At 42.7% G+C, this 25,854-nt stretch overlaps 1 protein-coding gene and 1 long non-coding RNA gene across 2 annotated transcripts; one reads left to right on the forward strand and one right to left on the reverse strand.

The window, feature by feature from the left end:
* Positions 1-219: 219 nt before the first annotated feature.
* On the reverse strand, positions 220-2,858 carry LOC129025150 (uncharacterized). Its single transcript, XR_008497185.1, has 3 exons — positions 2,400-2,858; positions 1,818-1,898; positions 220-1,292 (listed from the first exon to the last, which is right to left on the reverse strand). It is a non-coding gene; the product is annotated as an uncharacterized LOC129025150 (long non-coding RNA).
* On the forward strand, positions 1,607-6,499 carry GPR50 (G protein-coupled receptor 50). The gene is made up of 2 exons (XM_054472747.1): positions 1,607-1,931; positions 4,787-6,499. Exons 1-2 carry the CDS (start codon positions 1,745-1,747, stop codon positions 6,469-6,471), a joined length of 1,872 nt encoding a protein of 623 aa, XP_054328722.1. The 5' UTR covers positions 1,607-1,744; the 3' UTR covers positions 6,472-6,499.
* The last annotated feature ends 19,355 nt before the right edge of the window (positions 6,500-25,854 follow it).

The following is a 25,854-nucleotide window of genomic DNA, read 5'->3' on the forward strand; positions in this document are numbered from 1 at the left end:
GTTTTCAACAGTGTCTGTTTTTTTCGTTAAAGGTATCTGAATGTTGAAGTTCGTCGCGGAACAGGACCCTACTACCTACCCCGCCTTGTCCGTCCCCCCACCCACCCCGGGGCAAGAGGGCTGCTGTGTCCAGACGATGGCGCTCCCGGCCAGTGCAACCCCTCTCCCCTACTGTGGCAAGAAGACTAGTCTGGAACAAGTTTCAAGGTGTTTACTGAGATTTTGGAAGGCTTCTCGACAGGAGCCCTAACTTTTAGTAGCCGGCAGAAATCCATTCCCGTGACCAAGGTTATTGAGGGAACGAGTGTCCGAATCACGCCCCTTTAGTTTTGCCCGAATATTCGAATTTTCCGTGGTCCCCTCCCAGCGAGATCCTGGGCGCACCGCAGGGGAACTGTGACGCACGGGGACAGAGATCCGCGGTGTGGAGGGTGAGGGGGGAGGCCTGAGAGGGATGGGGTCGAAACGAGAACCCCAGAAGGGCATGGGAAAGGAGAAAGACCGAGACGAATCCTGACTGAGGCAGGGATCGCCGGTCAGCCAGCGGCTTTTTGGTTTAGCCGCCTGACACCTCCGCACCTTTCCCGCGGCTGCGGCACAGCTCCTTCAGCCTTCCTGACTGCCCCGTGCCGCTCAGTAGAGAATGCCGAGCATCCCGAGAGGGAGAGGCGTCAGAGCCTCTCGTCCTGGGTTTCCTCGAGAAGCGGGGACCCAAGAGAAGAGCTTTATTGCCTGTTTCACTCTTTCCCAAAGCGTCCCTTGACTCCCGCCGCCTGGCTGCCGGCAGCTGGAAAGGAGAGGAGCTCCTGCTCCCGTTCGCCCCCAAACTGAGGACCGAATGGCCACCGCTGCCTTCCCTAGGTCCCAGGGTGCAGACCCGCTCCCCACTTCCAGAGTCGGGCGCAGGGTACATCTCTTTATGGAGAGTGCAAGACCTGGACCGGACTGAGCGGCTACTCTCAGCTGCCGCTAAGGGAGCCAAGCGGCTCCTGGCGAGAACGGGAGCGAGGATAAGTTCCCTAGGGATTAGGGACCCAGATTGGGGGTGGGAGCTCCCAGCAGTAGTCCCCTGTTCCCCGCGGGACACAGAAGGCTCTAGACATGCAAGGGCACGGGGCGTGGGATGGACCTCACAAGGATACTTGCAGAGGCAAGCATCTAGCGTTCAAGGGGCCACCGGCTCTCCCCTACACCCTGCTGGGGGCTGTGGACTGGCTTGGTGTAGCACTGGATCCTATGAAAGACCCTGTGCTCCCGCTCTGCAATCTACATCTCTTTGCCAGGTGTTTGCACTGGAGGAGAGAGGGAGAAGAACTTGCTAGAAACGAGTGCGCAGAGGCTGGTGGAGGGGGTGTGGGGTGGACTACGAGCTAGTCACGATGCTTGCAAGGTACCTGGGAGATTGAGAGGCAGGGCAGGCTGGCTAGAGGGGAAGCACATACAAGGCAGTCGGAAGCGAGATGACACCTCAATGTGGATTTGTCCAATAAGAGGGGGTGGCCAAGGGGGGGGTGTTCAGGGAGCTCTGATTGGTCGGGGGGAGGGATTTGGGGTGGGGCTAGGCGCCTCTTGAGGCTTTAAAAGCTCATCGGAGAGGGGGCGGGATGCTGTCATTTGCTCTCTGACTCTCAGAGAGGGAGGCACGCTTTCCTGGAGCTCCTGGTGACAAAACAGGTGTTTGCTGTCTGGACCTGGCTGCTGATCCCGAGCCTGCCGGGAGATCTTAACGATCTCCAGGAGCAACATGGGGCCCACCCTAGCGGTTCCCACCCCGTATGGCTGTATTGGCTGTAAGCTACCCCAGCCAGACTACCCACCGGCTCTAATCATCTTTATGTTCTGCGCGATGGTTATCACCATCGTTGTAGATCTAATCGGCAACTCCATGGTCATTTTGGCTGTGACGAAGAACAAGAAGCTCCGGAATTCTGGTAAGCCACCCTTTTTTCTCCCTACCCAGTGTGCAGAGACTTGCAACCCCTAGGGCGTTAGTTTTTGAGCGCCCCGAATAGAGAATCTATGGACAGTGCCCTCGTATTGAACATCCCTGCTCCCAAATTCCCCGCAAGCCTGGGGGTGGTAATATTCTGTCCTGGCCCTCTAAACGTGGAGGTTCTCAAGGCTGAGAGAGCACAGAGAATTAGCTTTGGGCATCCAAGTACAAAGCGTTCCCGTGGTGCGCGGCAGCCCGAGGATCCCTGTCCCGTCGGGGCCTGATGCGGAGGGAGCCGGCACCCGAGCGGGAGAGTCAGGCGATTCGCCCGGGGACAGCAAGCCGAGCCGGACGCCGCAAGGGCGGCCGCGCTGAGGCAGCGCGGACCGAACTGACGCGGAGGGAGCAGCGGGGCTGCGACCTGCTCTGTGAAAGTTAAGTTCGCGGCGGCCGCGGCGGCGCTTACTAGAGCGCAACGCAGTGGCCTCTCCCTAGCCTGGCCAAGACCCCGCTCGCCGTGGCCCTGGGGCTCCAGGGCGGCTCCCGGGCAGATCCCGGGCGGCGGAGCACAGACCCCCGCACCCGAGAATCGAGCAGGGAGGTCTGAGCCCACCGGAGCCGAGCTCCGTCCGCCCGTCCCAGGGCGAACGGCAGAGAGAGGCGAGCGGCGGGTCGGGCACAGCAGGCGGTGGCAGCGACGGCGGCGGCAGCGGAGATCCCGAGGTCCGTAAGCGGGGAACTGGGGGTCGCAGGGCGGGCCGGCGAAGAGGCTTGGGAGCTGGGCGTTGCTGGGGGTGGAGGGATAGAAGGCAGCAAAACCGAGTAGGGATTGGCGGGAGGGCGACGGGAGAGCTCAGAGGGGGCGATGGGGGACTCAGAGAGGCTGCAAAGGGCTGGGGTCTGGGAGCCGCAAGCGGGACTTACCCCGCTGCTAGCTACTGCCGAGCGGGAGGAGGCCGGGGGCCGGGGGCCGGCGGCGAGCAGGGCAGGAGGGAAGCGTGGGAGGATGCCGGGCGCTGCGACCTGTGCTGGGGGTGGGGGCGGCAGACACTGCAAAGCAGCTAGTCCGGCTTACACGTTGGGCGGGAGAGGGCTCTGGAAGGGAGGGGAAGGGGCGAAGGCGCCCAAACTCCGAGTTCAGGCCGGGGGAGGGAGGGGCGGCGCCTGGAATTTCCAGCGCCAGGTTCTCGATCGGCTGGGGCTAGGAGTGGGGACCGAAGGGGGTCTGAGAAGGTGGGGAAACCAACTGGATTCTCCCGGGCAGGGCGTGGGGGAGAGGTGGCGGCCGGGGTCTGGGGGATTACTTTGCTTGGGCAAGGAGTCACGAACACCGAACAAGTTTAAAAACGCACTGACTGGCACACAGTCATTAAAAGTTTTCTTACAAAGTCTGGTGGGTGTCTCCGATTTCTCCTTCGTCTCCTGGAGTCGTGGGGCCATACACTAGGTCTTCACCTTCACCCCCGCGGTGCGGTCCCGAGGTGCAAACCCACGGAGTCCTGGGGGCGACCTGCGAAGCCCATTTTATTTCCTTTAGATTTCTTTTCTTTCTTTTTCTCCTTCTCCTTCCTTCCTTCTATAATTCAAATAAAGGCTTTTATGGTTGTTGTGGTTTTGTTTTTAAGGCTTTGCCCCTTCTCTTTTCGGCTGTATTTCCCTGAATTCATTACTTTGCCGGAAAACCATAGAAAGAACCTCTTCGGTAGAAAGTGCTGCGGCCGAGTGCTGACAGCGCTGGAGGAAGGAGGAAGAAGGAGCCATACCTTTGCCCTTTTCAAAAGCGCTCATTTTCTCCTGGTCCAAGATGAAGTGCAATATTTTGCCAAACCAATGCTAATTAGCAACGAGGTGTCTCCAAAGAAAGAGGGCTCTGCGCCTGCACTTGGCCTGTTCCTTCTCTTTTTTGTGAAAGGTTTTACAAAAAAGTTCCCACCTCGGCCCTACAAGACCGGAGTGGGGGTGATCCTTCTTCTCTATCCTGTTTAACCTGAAGGCTCCAGTAAAGTTCAGTGCCCGGCGCTGGGAGCTCTGTGCAGGGCGCTGAATGTGCCAGTGCGCGGTTCTGCGCGTGGACGCTGCATGAAACTGAAACAGGCACTTCTGCTAATCCTTGCAGGAATTTTTCTCCTCCCCCTCACCCCCGCCCACCTCGCGCCATCCTCCCCGCCCGCCCTCTCACTACTTCTTTGGTCTCAGACTAAATTTTACAGGGCTTCCCTGCTTCCCCTCAGTTTTCACTCTTAGGTTACCTCGGGAACGGTAAGTATTTGACTTGGCAAGGTTTTAGGTTACTGCTTGATCCCATCGGAAAAGACTGTTTAAGAAGATGGCCTCTAATGCCTTTTCTCAGAATCTTCTCTCTAGTAATGTGTTTATTATAAATGCAATGCTAGGCTATAGGAGGGAGATGGCTAATTTATCTTTTTCTAATTATTTAATTATTTTTAATTTTTTTAGTTTGAGGCTTCCTGACATCCCTCCAGTGTCTCTCCTTGCCCCCACTCTCCAGCCTCCTTCCTAAAAACAAGTCCCTCTAGCTCACCTCTACTCCCCTCCTCCTTCTCCCTCCCCCTCACCTCCAGTGAAGGAAACGTTTGCATTTTGTTTTTCTCTAAGATGGTGGCAGCATGACCCTGTCTCATTGTGAAGGCTTCTGGCAGGGATTTTGTGCTCACTGCTGTCTGTCTTATGTTCGCTTCTTTCTCAGAGCATTTCTTTAAAAGAATTCTGGAATTATAAAAGGTCATAATCCAGCTGGCCTTCCCCTGCACCTTAAATGTGTAGATTTCTGTACTTAAACCACTTATTCTTCTCTGTCTTTCCCCTTTCTCCCTCCCTTGATATGTTTTTCAGGCAACATCTTCGTGGTCAGTCTCTCTGTGGCCGATATGCTGGTGGCCATCTACCCATACCCTTTGATGCTGCATGCCATGTCCATTGGGGGCTGGGATCTGAGCCAGTTACAGTGCCAGATGGTCGGGTTCATCACAGGGCTGAGTGTGGTCGGCTCCATCTTCAACATCGTGGCAATCGCCATCAACCGTTACTGCTACATCTGCCACAGCCTCCAGTACGAGCGGATCTTCAGTGTGCGCAATACCTGCATCTACCTGGTCGTCACCTGGATCATGACCGTCCTGGCTGTCCTGCCCAACATGTACATTGGCACCATCGAGTATGATCCTCGCACCTACACCTGCATCTTCAACTATCTGAACAACCCTGTCTTCACTGTTACCATCGTCTGCATCCACTTCGTCCTCCCTCTCCTCATCGTGGGTTTCTGCTACGTGAGGATCTGGACCAAAGTGCTGGCGGCCCGTGACCCTGCAGGGCAGAATCCTGACAACCAACTTGCTGAGGTTCGCAACTTTCTAACCATGTTTGTGATCTTCCTCCTCTTTGCAGTGTGCTGGTGCCCTATCAACGTGCTCACTGTCTTGGTGGCTGTCAGTCCGAAGGAGATGGCAGGCAAGATCCCCAACTGGCTTTATCTTGCAGCCTACTTCATAGCCTACTTCAACAGCTGCCTCAACGCTGTGATCTACGGGCTCCTCAATGAGAATTTCCGAAGAGAATACTGGACCATCTTCCATGCTATGCGGCACCCTATCATATTCTTCTCTGGCCTCATCAGTGATATTCGTGAGATGCAGGAGGCCCGTACCCTGGCCCGCGCCCGTGCCCGTGCCCATGCTCGCGACCAAGCTCGTGAACAAGCCCTTGAACAAGACCGTGCCCATGCCTGTCCTGCTGTGGAGGAAACCCCGATGAATGTCCGGAATGTTCCATTACCTGGTGATGCTGCAGCTGGCCACCCCGACCGTGCCTCCGGCCACCCTAAGCCCCATTCCAGATCCTCCTCTGCCTATCGCAAATCTGCCTCTACCCACCACAAGTCTGTCTTTAGCCACTCCAAGGCTGCCTCTGGTCACCTCAAGCCTGTCTCTGGCCACTCCAAGCCTGCCTCTGGTCACCCCAAGTCTGCCACTGTCTACCCTAAGCCTGCCTCTGTCCATTTCAAGGCTGACTCTGTCCATTTCAAGCCTGCTTCTGTCCATTTCAAGCCTGACTCTGTTCATTTCAAGCCTGCTTCCAGCAACCCCAAGCCCATCACTGGCCACCATGTCTCTGCTGGCAGCCACTCCAAGTCTGCCTTCAGTGCTGCCACCAGCCACCCTAAACCCACCACTGGCCACATCAAGCCAGCTACCAGCCATGCTGAGCCCACCACTGCTGGCTATCCCAAGCCTGCTACCACCAGCCACCCTGAGCCCGCTGCTGCTGACCACCCTGAGCTTTCTGCCTCCCATTGCCCCGAGATCCCTGCCATTGCCCACCCTGAGTCTAACGACAGTGACCTCCCTGAGTCGGCCTCTAGCCCTGCCGCTGGACCCACCAAGCCTGCTGCCAGCCAGCTGGAGTCTGACACCATCGCTGACCTTCCTGACCCTACTGTAGTCACTACCAATACCAATGATTACCATGATGTCGTGGTTATTGATGTCAAAGATGATCCTGATGAAATGGCTGTGTGAAAAATGCTCTCATAGGTGGCCAGGCAGTGGTCCCCTTTCTGGTTTGTTTTGCATATGTAATCCAAAGTGAGATACCTTACTGCATCTAGACACAGACACTGACACATAGAGATGGTGTAAGCTACATCCACCTTTCAGGCGTACTCATCCTTGACTTAATGTACTCTATTAAAGTGTGTGCGTGAGTGTGTGTGTGCTTGCTATTTTAGAGACCTTAATTTCCCTCAAGTTTGACATCTGTTGTTCCAAACCTCCCTTTCCACCTATGGCCGACCTTCAGTCCTCAGTGATCCTTGAAATTTTAGACTTTGATTTTTTCCCCACTCCTGTGTCCCTCCTCCCCTTTCCTCGTTTCCTCTGCCTTGTTCCTGCTTTCTTCTCCCATTCCCCGAGGGGGTTGGGAGAGGGGTACGTGCGCAATGCTAAAGGTGTGTTGTGGTGAAGGCTTCCGTTAATGTGACTGCACAGCTTTATGTTCTTCAATGTGTAACTCTATATCGTACTTTTAATAGCAGTCAGAAAAGCGGTTGTGATCAAGTACAAGTACTGGAAAGTTTCTTTCCTAAATTTCAGCAACAACATCTGACCCATATTTGAAGAATACAATTTGATAAGCTCTTATTAAAAATACATTTTTTATGCCTACGAGATCAAATGGCAAAAGGAAAGATATGGGCACACCAAATTATTTCTATTTTTTGAAAATTTGAACATCGGTGCTTTTTATAGTCAAACATGGTTGCAAATGATAAGCTGTTTTTACCTTATTTGTAATTATTTACCTTTTTTAGCATTTGCCAGGATTTTTTTTCATTTAGTTCCAGAGAAATAAATCCATTCATAAACTAGTTTCTTCTCCTAAAATCCAATCTTATGGTTGCTAGGATCAATTACGGTAATGTTTTTAATATTATAAGTCATAACTACTCTTTACTGAAGATTTTTTTTTAAACAGCCTGGTGTTTTTACAGTTTTTACATTATTGCTTTCATTCAAAAGGGAATTTGAAGTAATAAATGGCAGCAAGAAGCGAATTGAATACTGCTGGGAGGTTGTAAATGGGCATTCCTCCTGGATGGGGAGGGGGCAAGGAGAAGAATGAGATGCCTACACCAATCAATCCTACCACACATCTGACATCAGCCAATCCCACCACACTTGGCTAAGGTTCAGTGATACACGATGTTAAGTCGTAGATGTCTTTTATTAGCACACTTGACAGACCAGGAAATGATTTTTCTCTACAATTCAAGAAAACTGCTGTTTAACAAAAATTTCAATTGCTGATTCAAATAGACACTTTAAGCAAAGTTTACTGTATGAAAGCTTGTGAGGATAAGTGGAAATGTATTATACTGCCTTAATTCTATTCTGTATTTGTGGTAGCAATTAAATAAAAGTGTTTTTGTGGCTTTAGTTTGCGGTTTGTTGATAAATTCATTTCTCCACTGGAGTTACTTACGGGGAGGGTGTACAGGGTGACAGGTGGCAAAGCATTGACCTTGAGGGAATCAGAAGACTTGGGTGCAAGTTCCATCCCTGCTACCAGCTTGCTGTATGCCAGGGCAAGTCCCTTGACCCATCTCACCTCAGTCCCTTTACTTAGCAAACTGTGGAGAGGTGATGGGGAGAGGGGAGCATGCTGGGATTGCTATGTTCTTCACACTAGTGCAGCAACACTGGATGACCTGACCTGCCAGCTCTTGGATTTCTGAACTGTACCAGATATGGCTCTGAAAAGAGACCCCTCTTTACTCCCCTGAAAGGAGTGAAGCCAGGCCCCAAAATGTTGCGACCCAAAGCCTTCGGGAACGAAGAAATAGAGCTCTTGAGGGAATGGGGGAGGCACAGGAGTGAGAGGCAGGAAGGCTGGTGGTTTGCTCTCCAGCTCAGAGGTGGGTAGCAAGACTCCAGCCACTGGGCAAAGCTCCTGATCTTAGGAACACAGTTTTAAAAGAATCTCTGACAATAAGGAAATGCTCAAAATACACTGCTCAGCAAAAATCAAACTGAATTCAAAGTAATATATGGTAGGACATAATTTAAAAAAAAATGCATACTTAACACATGCACATATAGACAGTTACGCATATGCAGTTGTTCTATCCAGGCTTTCCCAGGCTGTGAGTATAGATAGACTGAGGTCATCTTAATTTTTAATGCCCGAGTTAAAGTGGTTTGAGCCATCAAGGGCTGCCTGCCTGTGCCAAATTTTTGTGCAGAAACCATAACTAAAAGGGATGTTTATTCATGTACTTACAAACTGGTTACGGTCAGCTCCCCTATCCATCTTTTCCATGTTCTTACTCTCCACTCACACCCAAGAAGTTGCTTTGCGTGAGACTACAAGTGTCCAAACCAAGGGTACTGTGTCCCAATGCTCCAAACTGCCACTCCCCAGGGGTTTACGGGGTTCAAGATTTTGAAAGAAGATAAGAGAGGTGACGAAAATTATCTGCCATTATTACAACTTTGTTCCGCAATTTTCCCCCGGTGCCTGAAGCAACACCGCTCACACCAAGTCTCCTGAAAGTCATACCAAGTCTCTTGAAAGCAGCCACTTCGGCCATCTCTGCTTATCTCCTGCAGCTGCCGTCTTCAAACTTGCCTGCGCCACTGCGCCCCGCCTCCTCCGCGCCCATAATCACCTGGACGGGAACAAGCAGCACTTCCAGCCCAATTCCTTCTTACTTCCTTCACAGCCCAGAAACATTTTTTTTTTCTGCCCCTCTCTCCCTTATCCTGTTCCCCTTCACTCTCAAAAGCCATTAAGCTTCCTAAACGCATCTCTGATTTACCCCGCCCACTTTGAGTGACCAAGGCAAGAAGCTGAATCTCTGCTTCAGGTTTAAGGTGTGTCATAGTTCCCCCTGGAAAAAATGCAGAGCTTCTGGCTTTACAGCAGTGAGAATGAGAGGGCCAACTTTGCTGACTTCCTCAAAGAGAGAATCTGCCTCCAGGAGGTGAGCCTAAATCTCCATGATCAAGGGATTTAAAAAATGCAAGCAACTTTTAAATGACAGTTTTTCCGAGTTTCTCCTCTTTTCTTTTTAAATGGAAATATAATTTATATACTGTAAAATGACAACCTGACTTTTTTTTTTTTTAACATATGTGTACATCCATGTAACTACGACCCTGGCCAAGATATAGGTAGCCCTCTAGGAAGTTCCCTGTTGCCCCCTTCTAATCAATACCCCATCCAAAGGCAACCACTATCCTGACCTTACTGTACATTAATTTTGCCTGTTTTGGAATTTCATATAAATGGAAGCACACGGTATGTATTCTTTTGTGTCCAGCTTCTTTTTAAAAAAATTGTGATAAAATATACATAACATAAAATTTACCATTGTAAACTTTTTGAATGTACAATTCAGTGGTATTAAATATATTCACATTGTTGTGCAACTGTCACCACTATTCATTTCCAGAACTACTTCATTATCTCAAACTGAAACTCTGTACTGATTAAATAATAACTTCCCTTCCCCTTAACCTCTGGTAACCACCATTCTATTTTCTGTCTCTATGAATTCACCTATTCTAGCCACCTCATATGAGTGGAATCATACAATGTTGGTCCTTTTGTGTCTGGCTTCTTTCACTTAGCATAATGTGTTCAAGGTTCACCCATATCATAGCATGTATCCATACATTATTTTTTAATGACTGAATAACATCCCATTCTAGAGATATACCAAATTTGGTTTACCCGTTCACGTATTGATGGACATTTTGGTGGTTTCCATTTTTGGCTGTTGTGAATGTTGCTGCTATGAAGATTGATGTACAAGTTTCTGCTTGAGTCCCTGCTTTTCACCTTTTTGGATATATACCTAGGAGTGGAATTGCTGGGTCATGTAGTCTAGCTTCTTTTGCTCAATATTATGTCTTTGAGATTCATCTATGTTTCTGTGTATGTAAGTGGTTGGTTATTTTTCATTTTCCTATAGCATTCTACAATATGAATATATTACAATTTATTTATTCTACTACGGATGGATATTTGGGGTTGTTTCCAATTTGAAACTATGATAAAAATGCTTCCATAATCATTTTTGTACGTCTTTTAATTTAACTTTGCATTGAGGTATAATTTTACATACAGCGAAGAACACTACTTCAGTGTCAAGCTCTACTTCAGTAGAGAGCTCAACAAATTTTAACATATGTGTACACCCATGTAACCACCACACATATCAAAATGTAAAACATTTCCAGCACCCCAGAAAGCTCTTTTATGCCAGAGTAATTTTGCTGGTTTACTGAATTTTATTTAAATGGAAGCATACAGAATGCATTCTTTTGTGTTTGTGTTGTTTTCTTCATCATTTTGTTTGTGAGATTTTTCCATGTTACTTTAGGTATAAGGAATTCATTTTCTTTTATTGTTATGTAGAACTTCTTTGTATGACTATACCACCACTTTTGAGCTGTTCTACTGTGGCTGAACATTTGGGCTGTTTTCCAGTTTGGGGCTTTTAAGAAACCTGTTATGAACATTCTTGTACGTGCCTTTTGATGCACATATGGACTCATTGCTCTTGGAAATATACCTAAGCTTGGAATTGCTGAGTCGTGAGTATATATGTACTTAGTTTTAGTAGACACTGCTAAATATTTTTCCAAAGTTGTTTGTATTCGTCCATTTTCATACTGCTGTGAAGAAATACCTGAGGCTGGGTAATTTACACAGAAAAAGATGTTTAATGGACTCTCAGTTCCACATGGCTGCGGAGGCCTCACAACCATGGTGGAAGGTGAAGGAGGAACAAAGGCACATCTTACATGGCAGCAGGCAAGAGAGTATGTGCAGGGGAACTGCCCTTTATAAAACCATCAGATCTTGTGAGACTTATTTAATATCAGAGAACAGCACAGGAAAAAACCACCCTCATGATTCAATTACCTCCCACCAGGTCCCTCCCAAGACACCTGGGGATTATGAGAGCTGTAATTCAAGATGAGATTTGGGTGGTGACATAGCCAAACTATATCATTGTTGAACTACTTAATAGTCTCACTAGCAAGGTATGAGAATTTGAGATGCTCTGCATTCTTGCCAACATTCGATATTTTCAGCCCTTTTTAATGTGAGCTATTCTAGTGGGTGTCTAGTGCTATTTCATTGTGGTTTCAGTTTGCATTTCTCTAATGAGCAATGATGTTAATCGTCTTTTTACGTGATTATTGACCATTTAAATATTTTCTTTATTGAAGGCCCTGAACAAATATTTTGACTGTTTTAAAATGGAAGTTTCTGTCTTTCTCTTATAGACTCGTAACAGGATATGCATGTGTATATATGTCGATTTCATGAATATCTTCTCTCAGTTGGTGGTTTGCCTTTTTGCTCTCTTAATTGTATCTTTTGATGAACAAAAATCCTTAATATTATAAAGTCCAATATATCAGTTTTTCTGACGGTGCTTTGTGTTTAAGAAATTTGTGATTATTCTAATATAATTAATATATTTTCCTATTTTATATTTTAGAAACCTCATAGTTTTGCCTTTCACATTTAAGTCTATGTTCCATCTCAAGTTAATTTGTTTGTGTGTGGTGTGGGTTAGGGATCAAAGTCCATGTTTTTGTATAGCCAGGGTTCATATTTTCATTTTATCACCATTTATTGAAAAGACCATACTTTACCCCACTGAACTGCAGTAAAGACTTTGTTGCCATTTAGATAATCATATATAAACATGTTTCTCTTTTTATCTCTTTGTTTCTGGACTGTTTATTCTGTTCCATTAGTCTGTCCTTGCACCAATACCACATCGTTTTTAAATTTAATTAACCATAACTTATATACAGTGATGTGTACACATATCATATACAGTTAAATGGATTTTATACATATATGCATATTTTTGTAACCACCGTTCAGATGAAGATATAGAACATTTCTAAGACCCCAGAAGGCTCTTTCATACCCCAACTCAGTCAATACCTCCTTTACAGTTAATTAGTGGTTGAATCTCTATTATCACAAATTAGTTTTGCCTGTCCTTCATATAAAAGGAATAATACATGTGTAGGTTTTTAAGTGTAGCTTCTTTTGTTAGATGTTATAGGTATTAATTTACTTCATTTTTTGTTTCAGATAGGGATCTCACTATATTTCCCAGGCTGGTCTCAAACTCCTGGGTTCAAGTGACCCTTCCATCTCAGCCTTCCTAGTAGCTGGGATTACAGATGTATGCCACTGTGACTGGCTCTCTTCTTAAACATTATGTTTTTGAGATGCATCTGTGTCATTGTATGTTTCAGCAGTTCTTTTTAAAAATTTTAATAGAAAGGTTTACTGATGTGGAATAGTTTCAATTTATATTAAGTTGAAAAAGGCACGTAATAAAGTGGTACATAATTTTGTTTGTTAATAAAACCAAAATTAGTATATGAAAAGATGTTATGTTTTTAACACTTTCTATAGTAAATAGCTCTATCTATCTATCTATCTATCTATCTATCTATCTATCTATATCTATCTATCTATATATATTTACTATCTTTTTGAGACATATTTTTATTGGGGCATAATTCATATAGTATTAATTTGGTCATTTTGAAATGTTCAGTTCTGTGTTTATAGTATTTTCACAAAGTTGTATCACCACTAGTACCATTATCTAATTCTGAAATACTTTCGTCACCACAAAAGAAACCCTGAAACCATTAATGTTCACTCCCCTTCCCCTTCTTCCCCATGGCAACTACTAATCTTTCTGTGACTATGGACTTATCCATTCTGGATATTTCATGTAAATGAAATTACATAATATGTAGCGTTTTGTGTCTGGTTTCTCTCATTTAGTATACAGTTTTCAAAGTGCATCTATGTTGTGGCATGTATCAGAATTTCATTCATTTTAAGGTTGAATAATATTCCATTTATATATACATCACATTTTGTTTATCCATTCATCTGCCAATGAACATTTAGACTTTTTCCACCTTTTGGCTCTTATAAATAATACTGCTGTAAACATTGGCATACAAATCTGTTTGAGTCCCTGCTTTCAATTCCTTTGGGTATTCTGTTTGAGTCCCTGCTTTCAATTCCTTTGGGTATATACTCAGAAGTAGAATTGCTGGATCATATAGTAATTCTATGTTTAAATTTTTTGAGAAAATGTCATACTGTTTTCCACAGTGGCTGCATCATTTTACAATCCTAACCAACCTGGTAGAAGGGAAATACCCGACTCCAGTCCCCTTTAGCCTTCCTGTCTCACTTAAGGAGTAGGGAGTGAAACAGCACTTGTGAAGCTCACAGCCTAGGGACACAGGTTCACTAAAAGACTGAGACTTAATCATAGGACTATAGAATTTTCCTTCCTTCACAATTTACCACCACACCAATAGGGCTCCTTAAAACAGGGCATTGCAGCTGGAAAAAAAAAAAACCTGCAAGTTTCAAATCTTATTTAAAGAAAAAATTCTAGGAAAAGCTAAAGACAACAGGGGAGGCAAAAATAACGACATTAGAGGAAATTTTAGCCTCTGACACAACTATAGCAAACAGTGAAGACAGCCTAATTTCTAGCCAGACGAACCTAAAACTTCACACTAAATGTATATTTACCTCAGCTTTTTGGTACGTCATGTTCAGATTCCATAAAAAAGTTAGAAGTCATGCTAAAAGGCAAAAAACACTGTCTGAAGAGACAAAACAAATGTCAGAACCACACTCAGTTATGGCAGACATTTTAGAATTACCAGACTAGGAATTGAAATCACTATGATGAATATGCTAAGGGCTACAATAGAAAAAAGTAAGATAACGTGGAAGAACAGATGAGTAATATGAGAGAAGGAAACTCTAAGAAAAATCAAAGGAAATGCTAGAAATAAAAAACACTGTCACAGAAATGGAGATTAGCTTTAATGGGCTTATTAGTTGGCTGGACTCTTCTGAAGAAAGAATCAGTGAACTTGAAGATATGACAATAGAAATTTTCCAAACTAAAAAGCAAAGAGAAAAAGGAATAAAAAAAAATAACAGAGCATCCATGAAATGTGGAACAATTACAAACAGTGTAACCTATGTATAATGAGAATATTAGAAAGAAAAGAGAGAAAGGAACTAAAAACATCTTTGAAGTGATAATGGCTGAGAGTTTTCCAAAATTAGTTTGAGGCATCAAACTACAGATCCAGGAAGCTTAGAGAACACTAAGCAGGATAAATGCCAAAACTTTATACCTAGGCATGTCATATTCAAACTGCAGAAAATCAAAGGGAAAGAAAAAAATCTTGAAAGAATTGAGAGGAAAAGAAATCTTATCTATAGAGGCAAATGATAAGAATTACATTGGGCTTCTCTTCAGAAAGCACCCAAGGGAAAAGAGAGTGGAGTGAACTATTTAAAATGTTGAAAGAAAAAACCCAACAGCCTGGATGTATATATTGAACGTAATTATCCTTTAAAAGTGAAGGAGAAATAAAGGCTTTCTCAGACAAATACAAATTGAGGGAAGTTGTCACTAATAGACCTACCTTGGAAGAAATGTTAAAAAATGGTTCTTCAGAGAAAAGGTCAGAAGCTTATTTCTGCATAAGTAAAGGAAGAACATTAGAAATGCAATAAATGAAGGCAAATTAAATCCATTTTTCTTATGCTTAATTGATCCAGTAGGTAACAGTTTGTTAAAATCATAGTAGCAACAATGTATTGGTTGATTATAGTTTATGGATAAGTGAATGAATGACGGCAATATTATTAGGGAGGGTAAGGAAGAATTGGGAATACTCTGTAATAAGGTACCTGCACTATCTGGGAGGTAGTATAGTGTTATTTGAAAGTTGGTTTAGATTAGTTGTAAATGTATATGTCAAACTCCAGGGAAACCACTAAAAAATAAATAAACAAAGAAGTGCAATCAGTATATAAGAGAGGAGAGAAAATGGAATCACAAAATGTTCACTTAAACCCAGAAAAGGCAGAAAAAGAGTGGAAGACAGAAAAACCAAAGAAACAATGATATGGTTTGGTTCTGTATCCCCACCCAAATCTCATCTCGAATTGTAATCCACACGTGTCGATGGAGGGACCTGGTGGGGGGTGATTAGCTCATGGGAGTGGTTTCCCCCATGCTGTTCTTGTGATAGTAAGGGAGTTCTTGTGAGATCTGATGGTTTTAAAAGTGGCATTTTCCCCTGCACTCTCTGTCTCTCCTGCTGCCCTATGAAGAAGGTGCCTGCTTCTCTTTCACCTTCTGCCATAATTGTAAGTTTCCTGAGGCCCCCCTAGCCATGCAGAACTGTAAGTCAATTAAACCTTTTTCCTTTATAACCCAGCCACAGGTAGTATCTTTATAGCAGCGTGAGAACGGACTAATACAAACAAAAAACCAAAAAACTGGCAAAAACCCCCTGAGAAACAAAGAACAAAGCAATGAATAGAAAACAATTACAAATATGGTGGATATTAATCCAATTATATCAATAATCACTTAAATGTGAATGGTTTAAGACATCAATTAACAAGGGAGGTGGAGAAAAATGGCTGAATAAAAGCCTCCAGTGATTATTCCCCCCCAGAACACCAAATTGAACAACTATCCACACAAGAAAGCATGTTCATAAGAATTAAACATCAGGTGAGCAATCATAGTATCCGATTTTAACATCATATTACTGAAAGAGGCACTGAAGAGGGTAGGAAAGACAGTCTTGAATTGCCACCCCTCCCTCATCCCCTGGCAGTACTGCATGGCTCAGAGACAGAATCTGTGTGCTTAAAAGAGGGAGAACAAAGTGATTGCGGGACTTTGCGTTGGAACTCAGTGCTGTCCTGTCACAGTGGAAAGCAACACAGGACAGAATTCAGCTGGCTCCCATGGAGAGGGCATTAGACCAGCCCTAGCCAGAGGGAAATTGTCCATCTCAGTGGTTGAAAGGTGAGTTCCGGCAAGCCCCACCACTATAGGCTAAAACACTCTGGGGTCCTAAATAAACTTGAAAGGCAGTCTAGCCATAAGGACTGCAATTCCTGGGCAAGTCCTGGTGCCGTGCTAGGCTTGGGGACAGTAGACCAGGGGGTCATGCAACCCAGTAAGACACCAGCTAGGGCAGCCAAGGGAGTGCTTCTGCCATCCTTCCCCTAATCCCAGTCAGCATCATTCACAGCTCCTCAAGAAAGTCCTTCCATCTGCTTGAGGAGAGAAGGAAGAATAGAGAAGACTTTGTCTTGCAACTTGGATACCAGCTCAGCCACAGCTGACAGGGCACCAGGCAGAGTCCTGAAATTCACATTCCAGGCTATATCTCCTGGATGACATTTCTAGAACCACCCTGGGCTAGAAGGGAACCTACTGCCTTGAATGGAACGACCCAGTCCTGGCAGAATTCATCACTTCCTGACTAAATAGCCCGTGGGCCTTGAATAAACATCAGTAGTAGCCAGGCAGCAGTCATCACGGGCCTTGGGCAAGATCCAGTACCATGCTGGCTTTAGGTGTGACCCAGCACATTTCCAGCTCTAGTGGCCATGGGGAGAGACTTCTTCTGCTTGAAGAAAGGAGAGGAAAGAGTAAAATGGACTTTGCCTTGCAACTTGGGTACCAACTGAGCCACAGTAAAATAAAATACCAAACAGACCCCTAAAGACCCTGATTCCAGGCCTCAGCTCCTTAAGGATATTTCTAGACCTGCCCTGGGCCAGAAGGGAGCCCACTACCCAAAAGAAAGATCCAGTCCTGGCACTATTCTTCACCTGCTGACTAAAGAGCCCTTGAGCCTTGAATAAACATCAACGATAGGCAGGAAATAGTCGCCACCCAGGCCTAGGACAAGACCCAGTACTGTGCTGGCTTCAGGTATGACCCAGTACAGTCCCAGCAGTGGTGGCCGTGGGAGTACTTGAATCACCTCTCTCCCAAATCCATGCGACATAGCACACACAGAGAGACTCTATTTATTTGGGAAAATGTAAGGGAAGAGAACAAGAGACTACCTGGTAATCCATGGAATTCTCTCAGGTCTTACCCAACACCATCAAGGTGGCACCTCTACAAGTCTGCAAAAATCACAGAATTACTGGGCTTGGAGTGCCCTCTAATGCACATATGGCTGCAATGACCAAACACTTATATTATAACACTCAATTATCTTTGAATACTTGGAAAACCTTCTCAAGAAGAATGGGGGCAAGCATGCCCAGACTGCAAAAATTCGAAGAAATACTTAACTCTTCAATGCCCAGATATTGATGAATACCCACAGACATGAAGACCTTTCAGGAAAACAGGACTTTACCAAACAAACTAAATAAGGCACCAGTGACCAATTCCAGAGTGACACAGATATGGGAACTTTCAGACAGAGAATTCAAAATAGCTGTTTGGAGGAAGCTCAACACAATTTAAGATAACATAGAGAAGAAATTCAAAATCCTATCAGATAAATTTAACAAAGAGATGCAAGTAACTAAACAAAATTGAGCAGAAATTCTGGAGCTGAAAAATTCAATTGACAACTTGAAGAATGCATCGGAGTTTCTCAACAGCAGAACTGATCAAGCAGAAGAAACAATTAGTGAGCTTGAAGACAGTCTATTTAAAAACACAAAGTCAGAGGAATAAAAAAAACAGAATAAAAAATAATAAAGTATGACTATAGGATCTAGAAAGTAGCCACAAAAGAGCAAATCTAAGAGTATTGGCCTTAAAGAGGCGGTAGAGAGAGAGAGTGGAATAGAAAGATTATTTGAAGAGATAATAATGAGAACTTTTTAAACCTAGAGAAAAATGTCAATATTCAAGTGCAAGAAGGTTATAGAATACCAAACAAATTTAACCTCCAGAAGACTATGTCAAGACATTTAATATTCAAACTGCCAAAGGTCAAGAATATATTGTGGGCTTTTTTTGTTTGTTTGTTTTTGTAGAGATCTGGTTTCGCTGTGTTGCCCAGGCTGGTCTCAAACTCCTGGGCTCAAGGAATCCACCTGACTTGGCCTCCCAAAATGTTGGGATTACAGGCATGCGCCATTGTGCCTGGCCCCAAAGGTCAAGGATAAAGAAAGCATCCTAAAGGCGGCAAGAGAAAAGTAAAAACGAACAAACATACAAACACAAAAGGAGTTTTAATATGTCTGGCCATAGATTTCTCAGTGGAAACCTTCTAGGCCAGGAGAGAGGGTCATGATATATTTAAACTGCTAAAGGAAAAAATCTTTTATCCTAGAATAGTATATTCAGTAAAAATATCCTTGAAACATGAAGGAGAAATACTTTCCCAGACATACAAAAGCTGAGGGATTTTATCAACACCAGACCAGTCCTATAAGAAATGCTGAAGTATCCAAAAGTCAGGCAATAACAAGTGCTGGCAAGAATATGGAGAAAAGGGAACCCTCGTACACTGCTGGTGAAAGGGTAAATTAGTACAACTACTGTGGAGACCAGTTTTGAGGTCCCTCAAGAAACTAAAAATAGAATTACCTTGCAATCCAGCAATCTCACTCCTAGGTATATAACCAAAAGAAAGGAAATCAGTATATCAAACACGTATCTGTACTCTCATGTTTATTGCAGCACTATTCACAATAGTCAAGATTTGGAAGCAATGTGTCCATCAACAGATGAATAGATAAAGAAAATGTGGCATATATATACAGTAGAGTACTATTCAGCCATAAAAAAGAATGAGATCCTGTCATTTGCAACAACATGGATGAATCTGGAGGTCATAATATTAAGTGAAATAAGCCAGGCACAGAGAGACAAACATTGCATGTTCTCAATAATTTGGAGACCTAAAATTGGAAACAATTGAACTCATGGAGATAGAGAGTAAATGGATGGTTACCAGAGGCTGGGAAGGGTAGTGGTGGGTGGTGAGGGAAAGTGGGGAGAGTTAATGGGCACAAAAAAATAGAAAGAATGAATAAGACTTAGTATTTGCTAGCACAACAGGAGGGCTATAGTGAAAAATAATTTAGTGGTACATTTAGAAATAACTAAAAGAGTATAACTGGATTGTTTGTAACACAAAGAATGGATAAATGCTTGAGGTGATGGATACCTCATTTACCCTGATGTGATTATTACATATTGTATTCCTGTATCAAAACATCTCACATACCCCATACATGGATATATCTACTAGGTGCCCACAAAAATTAAAAATTAAAGTAAAAAAAAAAAGAAACGCTACAGGGAGTTCTTCAATCTGAAAGAAAAGGACATTGATGAGCAATATGCAATCATCTGAGGGTATGACACTCTCTGATAACAGTAAGTACACAGACAAATACAGAATATTATGCCACTATAATTGTAGTGTGTAAACTACTCACATCTTGAGTCAGAGAATAAAAGATGAACCTATCAAAAGTTTCGAACAAGTTTTGAAGACATAGAAAGTATAATAATATATAAATAGAAAAAACAAAAAGTTAAAAAGCAGGAGAAATGAAGTTAAAGTGTAGAGTTTTATGAGTTTTATCATTGCATGTTTGTTAGTTTGTTTTTGCAATCAGACTTAAGTTGTCATCACTTTCAAATAATGGGTTATCAGTGGAACAGAATAGAGAACCCCCAAATAAGGCAACACACCTACAACAATCTGATCTTTGACAAGCCTGACAAAAATAAGTAATGGGGAAAGAACTCCCTATTCAATAAATAGTGCTGGCACAACTGGCTAGCCATATCTAGAAGACTGAAACTGGACCCCTTCCTTACAACCTAAACAAAAATTATAATAGCTCAAGATTAATTAAAGACTTCAATTTAACACCAAAAACTATAAAAACCCTAGAATAAAACCTAGGCAATACCATTCTGGACATAGGAATGGGCAAAGATTTTTTTTTTTTTTAGAGCCACAAGTACTTCTGATTTTATTTAATTTCAAAAGTTTTACTTATACAGAATAGTTGTACATATTTTCAGAGTACATGTGGTAATTAAATACATTCATATAATTTGTAAAGATCAAAACAGTACATTGGGATATCCAACACCTTAAATATTTGTCTTTTTTATCTTAAAAACATTTGAATTATTCTTTTTTAGCTATTTTAGCTTTTTTAGTTATTGTAAACTATAGTCACTCTACTGATCTTTCAAACACTAGGTCTTGTTTCTTCTTTCAAATTGTACATTTGTACCCATTAATCAACCTCTTTTTATCCTCCCTCCCTTCTATCCTTCCTGGCCTCTGGTAGCTGCAATTCTACCCTCTATCTTTATGAGATCCATGTTTATTAAACACATTCAAAAGCTAGCAGAAGGCAAGAAATAACTAAGATCAGAGCAGAACTGAAGGAAATAGAGACACAAAAAACCCTTCCAAAAAATCAATGAATTCAGGAGCTGGTTTTTTGAAAAGATCAACAAAATTGATAGACCACTAGCAAGAATAATAAAGAAGAAAAGAGAGAAGAATCAAATAGCTGCAATAAAAAATGATAAAGGGGATATCACCACCGATCCCACAGAAATACAAACTGCCATCAGAGAATACTCTAAACACCTCTATGCAAATAAACTAGAAAATCTAGAAGAAATGGATAAATTCCTGGACACATACATCCTCCCAAGACTAAACTAGGAAGAAGTTGAATCTCTTAATAGACAAATAACAGGCTCTGAAATTGAGGCAATAATTAATAGCCGACCAACCAAAAAAAGTCCAGGACCAGACGGATTCACAGCCAAATTCTACCAGAGGTACAAAGAGGAGCTGGTACCATTCCTTCTGAAACTAGTCCGATCAATGGAAAGAGAGGGAATCCTCCCTAACTCATTTTATGAGGCCAGCATCTTCCTGATACCAAAGCCTGGCAGAGACATAACAAAAAAAGAGAATTTTAGACCAATATCCCTGATGAACATTGATGCGAAAATCCTCAATAAAATACTGGCAAACCGAATCCAGCAGCACATCAAAAAGCTTATCCACCACGATCAAGTAGGCTTCATCCCTGGGATGAAAGGCTGGTTAAACATATGCAAATCAATAAACATAATCCATCACATAAACAGAACCAATGACAAAAACCAGATGACTATCTCAATAGATGCAGAAAAGGCCTTCAACAAAATTCAACTGCACTTCATACTAAAAACTCTCAATAAACTAGGTATTGATGGAAAGTATCTCAAAATAATAAGAGCTATTTATGACAAACTCACAGCCAATATCATACAGAATGGGCAAAAACTGGGAGCATTCCCTTTGAAAACCGGCACAAGACAAGGATGCCCTCCCTCACCACTCCTATTCGACACAGTGTTGGAAGTTCTGGCCAGGGCAATCAGGCAAGAGAAAGAAATAAAGGGTATTCAATTAGGAAAAGAGGAAGTCAAATTGTCCCTGTTTGCAGATGACATAATTGTGTATTTAGAATACCCCATTGTCTCAGCCCAAAATCTCTTTAAGCTGATAAGCAACTTCAGCAAAGTCTCAGGATACAAAATCAATGTGCAAAAATCACAAGCATTCCTAAACACTATTAACAAACAGAGAGCCAAATCATGAGTGAACTCCCATTCACAACTGCTACAAAGAGAATAAAATACCTAGGAATCCAACTTACAAGGGATGTGAAGGATCTCTTCAAGTGGAACTACAAACCACTGCTCAACGAAATAAAAGAGGACACAAACAAATGGAAGAACATTCCATGCTCATGGATAGGAAGAATCAATATCGTGAAAATGGCCATACTGCCCAAGGTAATTTAGAGATTCAATGCCATCCCCATCAAGCTACCAATGACTTTCTTCACAGAATTGGAAAAAACTACTTTAAAGTTCATATGGAACCAAAAAAGAGCCCACATAGCCAAGACAATCCTAAGCAAAAAGAACAAAGCTGGAGGCATCATGCTACCTCACTTCAAACTATACGACAAGGCTACAGTAACCAAAACAGCATGGTACTGGTACCAAAACAGAGATATAGACCAATGGAACAGAACAGAGCTCTCAGATATAACACCACACATCTAAAACCATCTGATCTTTGACAAACCTGTCAAAAACAAGAAATGGGGAAAGGATTCCCTATTTAATACATGGTGCTGGGAAAACTGGCTAGCCATATGTAGAAAGCTGAAACTGGATCCCTTCCTTACACCTTATACAAAAATTAATTCAAGATGGATTAAAGACTTAAATGTTGGACCTAAAACCATAAAAACCCTAGAAGAAAACCTAGGCAACACCATTCAGGACATAGGCATGGGAAAGGACTTCATGACTAATACACCAAAAGCAATGGCAACAAAAGTCAAAATTGGCAAATGGGATCTAATTAAACTAAAGAGCTTCTGCACAGCAGAAGAAACTACCATCAGAGTGAACAGACAACCTACAGAATGGGAGAAAATTTTTGCAATCTACTCATCTGACAAAGGGCTAATATCCAGAATCTACAAAGAACTTGAACAAATTTACAAGAAAAAAACAAACAACCCCATCAAAAAGTGGGCAAAGGATATGAACAGACACTTCTCAAATGAAGACATTTATGCAGCCAAGAGACACATGAAAAAATGCTCATCATCACTGGTCATCAGAGAAATACAAATCAAAACCACAATGAGATACCATCTCACACCAGTTAGAATGGTGATCATTAAAAAGTCAGGAAACAACAGATGCTGGAGAGGATGTGGAGAAATAGGAACACTTTTACACTGTTGGTGGGACTGTAAACTAGTTCAACCATTGTGGAAGACAGTGTGGCAATTCCTCAAGGATCTAGAACTAGAAATAGCATTTGACCCAGCCATCCCATTACTGGGTATATACCTAAAGGATTATAAATCTTGCTGCTATAAAGACACATGCACACGTATGTTTATTGTGGCACTATTCATAATAGCAAAGACTGGAACCAACCCAGATGTCCACCAGTGATAGCCTGGATTAAGAAAATGTGGTACATATACACCATGGAATACTATGCAGCCATAAAAAAGGATGAGTTCATGTCCTTTGTAGGGACATGGTTGAAGCTGGAAACCATCATTCTGAGCAAACTATCACAAGGACAGAAAACCAAACACTGCGTGTTCTCACTCATAGGTGGGAATTGAACAATGAGAACACTTGGACACAGGGTGGGGAATATCACACTTTGGGGCCTGTTGTGGGGTGGGGAGAGGGAGGAGGGATAGCATTAGCAGATATGCCTAGTGTAAATGACGAGTTAACAGGTGCAGCACACCAACATGGCACATGTATACATATGTAACAAATCTGCACGTTGTGCACATGTACCCTAGAACTTAAAGTATAATAAAAAAATAAAATAAAAAAATAAAAAAAGAAAGATCAATGAAATGAAGTCATTTTTTTGAAAAGGTAAGCAAAATTGACCAACCTTTGACTAGACTAAGAAAAAAAGAGAGAAGGCCCAAATGAATAAAATCAGAGATGAAAATGGAGATGTTAGGCTGATACCTCAGAAATTCACAGTATCATTAGAGAATACTATGAGCAACTATATGCCAATAATTTGGGAAACCTAGAAGAAATGGATAAATTCCTAGACACATACAATCTACCAAGATGGAAACATAATGAAATCCAACACCTGAATAGACCAACAGCAAGTAATGAGATCAAAGCCCTAATAAAAGTCCTCCAGCAAAAAACACCTGAGATTTGATGGTTTCATTGCTGGATTCTACCAGTTTTGTTTACAACTTTTATTTCAGAATCGGGATACATGTGTAGGTTTGCTACATAGGTATATTGTGTGGTGCTGAGGTTTGGAATATGAATGAATCTGTCCCCCACATGGTAAGCATAGTACCCAACATGTAGGTTTTTCTCAACCCTTATCCACCTCCCTTCCTCCCCTTCTTGCAGTCTCCAGTATCTATTGTTCTCATGTTTATGACCTTGTGTACCTAATATTCAGCTCCCACTTATAACTGAGAACATGTGTTATTTGGTTTTATTTCTATGTTAGTTCACTTAGGATAATGGTTTCCAGCTACACACATATTGCTGCAAAGGATATCATTTCATTCTTTTTAATGGCTGTGTAGCATACCACATTTTATTTATTCAGTCCACTGTTGACAGGCAGCTGGGTTGATTCCATGTTTTTGCAACTGTGAATACTGCTGCAATGAACATACAGGTGCATATGTCTTTTTGGTAGAACAATTTATTTTCCTTTGGGTATATACCCAGTAGTTGGATTGCTGAGTCAAATGGTAGTTCAACTCTGAGTTCTTTGAGAAGTCTTTAAACTCCTTTCCACAGTGGCTGAACTAATTTGCATTCCCAACAGCAGTGTATAAGTGTTCCCTTTTCTCCACAGCCTCACTAGCATCTGTTGTTTTTTGACTTATTTATAATAGCCATTATGACTGGTGTGAAATGGTATGTCTTGTTGTGGTTTTGATTTGCATTTCTCTGATGATTGGTGATGACAAGCATTTTTTCATGTTTCTTGGCCACTTGTATGTCTTCTTTTGAGAAGTGTGTCTGTTCATGTCCTATGACCACTTTTTTTTTTTTTTTTTTTTTGAGACAGAGTCTCACTCTGTCACCTAGGCTGGACTACAGTGGCTCCATCTTGGCTCACTGCAACCTCTGCCTCCTGGGTTCAAGTGATTCTCCTGCCTCAGCCTCCTGAGTAGCTGGGACTACAGGCACCCGCCATCATGTCCAGCTAATTTTTGTACTTTTAGTAGAGACAGGGTTTTGCCAAGTTGGCCAGGCTAGTCTCGAACTTCTGACCTCAGGTGATCCGCCCATCTCGGCCTCCCAAAGTGCTGAGATTACAAGTGTGAGCCACGGCACCCAGCCCTTTGTCTACTTTTTAATGGGGTTGTTTGCTTTTTTGTTTGTTGATTTAAGTTCCTTATAAATGTTGGATATTAGACATTTATTAGATGCATAGTTTGTGAATATTTTCTCTTATTTTATAGGTGGTCTGTTACTCCCTTGGTAGTTTCTTTTGCTGTGCAGAAGCTCTTTAGTTTAATTAGGTTTCATTTGTCAATTTTTTGTTGCAATTGCTTTTGAGGACTTAGCCATAAATTCTTTTCCAAGGCTGATATTAGGAAGGGAGTTTTCTAGGTTTTCTTTTAAGATTTTTGTAGTTTGAGGTCTTATATTAATTCAAGATGGAGTAAAGACTTAATCCATCTTGAGTTAATATTTATATATGGTGATAGGCAGGGGTCAAGTTTCATAAGACCATTTACTGCATAGGGAATCTTTTCCCAATTTCTTTTGTCTGTTGGCTTTGTCGAAGATCAGGTGGTTGTAGGTGTGCAGCTTTATTGCTGGTTTCTCTATTCTTTTTTTCTATTTTCTTCCGTTGGTCTACATGTCTGTTTTTGTACCAGTACCATGCTGTTTCTGTTACTCTGTAGCCTTGTAGTATAGTTTAAAG

The sequence above is a fragment of the Pongo pygmaeus genome, chromosome X (genome assembly GCF_028885625.2).
Source record: "Pongo pygmaeus isolate AG05252 chromosome X, NHGRI_mPonPyg2-v2.0_pri, whole genome shotgun sequence".
Classification (NCBI taxonomy): Eukaryota; Metazoa; Chordata; class Mammalia; order Primates; family Hominidae; genus Pongo; species Pongo pygmaeus.

What these genes read in the sequence shown, in the direction of transcription:
- GPR50 (XM_054472747.1), top strand. Translation starts at nt 1,745, where the DNA reads ATGGGGCCCACCCTAGCGGTTCCCACCCCGTATGGCTGTATTGGCTGT. An exon ending in CAAGAAGCTCCGGAATTCTG is followed by an intron (nt 1,932 to 4,786) that starts GTAAGCCACCCT and finishes TATGTTTTTCAG; the next exon opens with GCAACATCTTCGTGGTCAGT.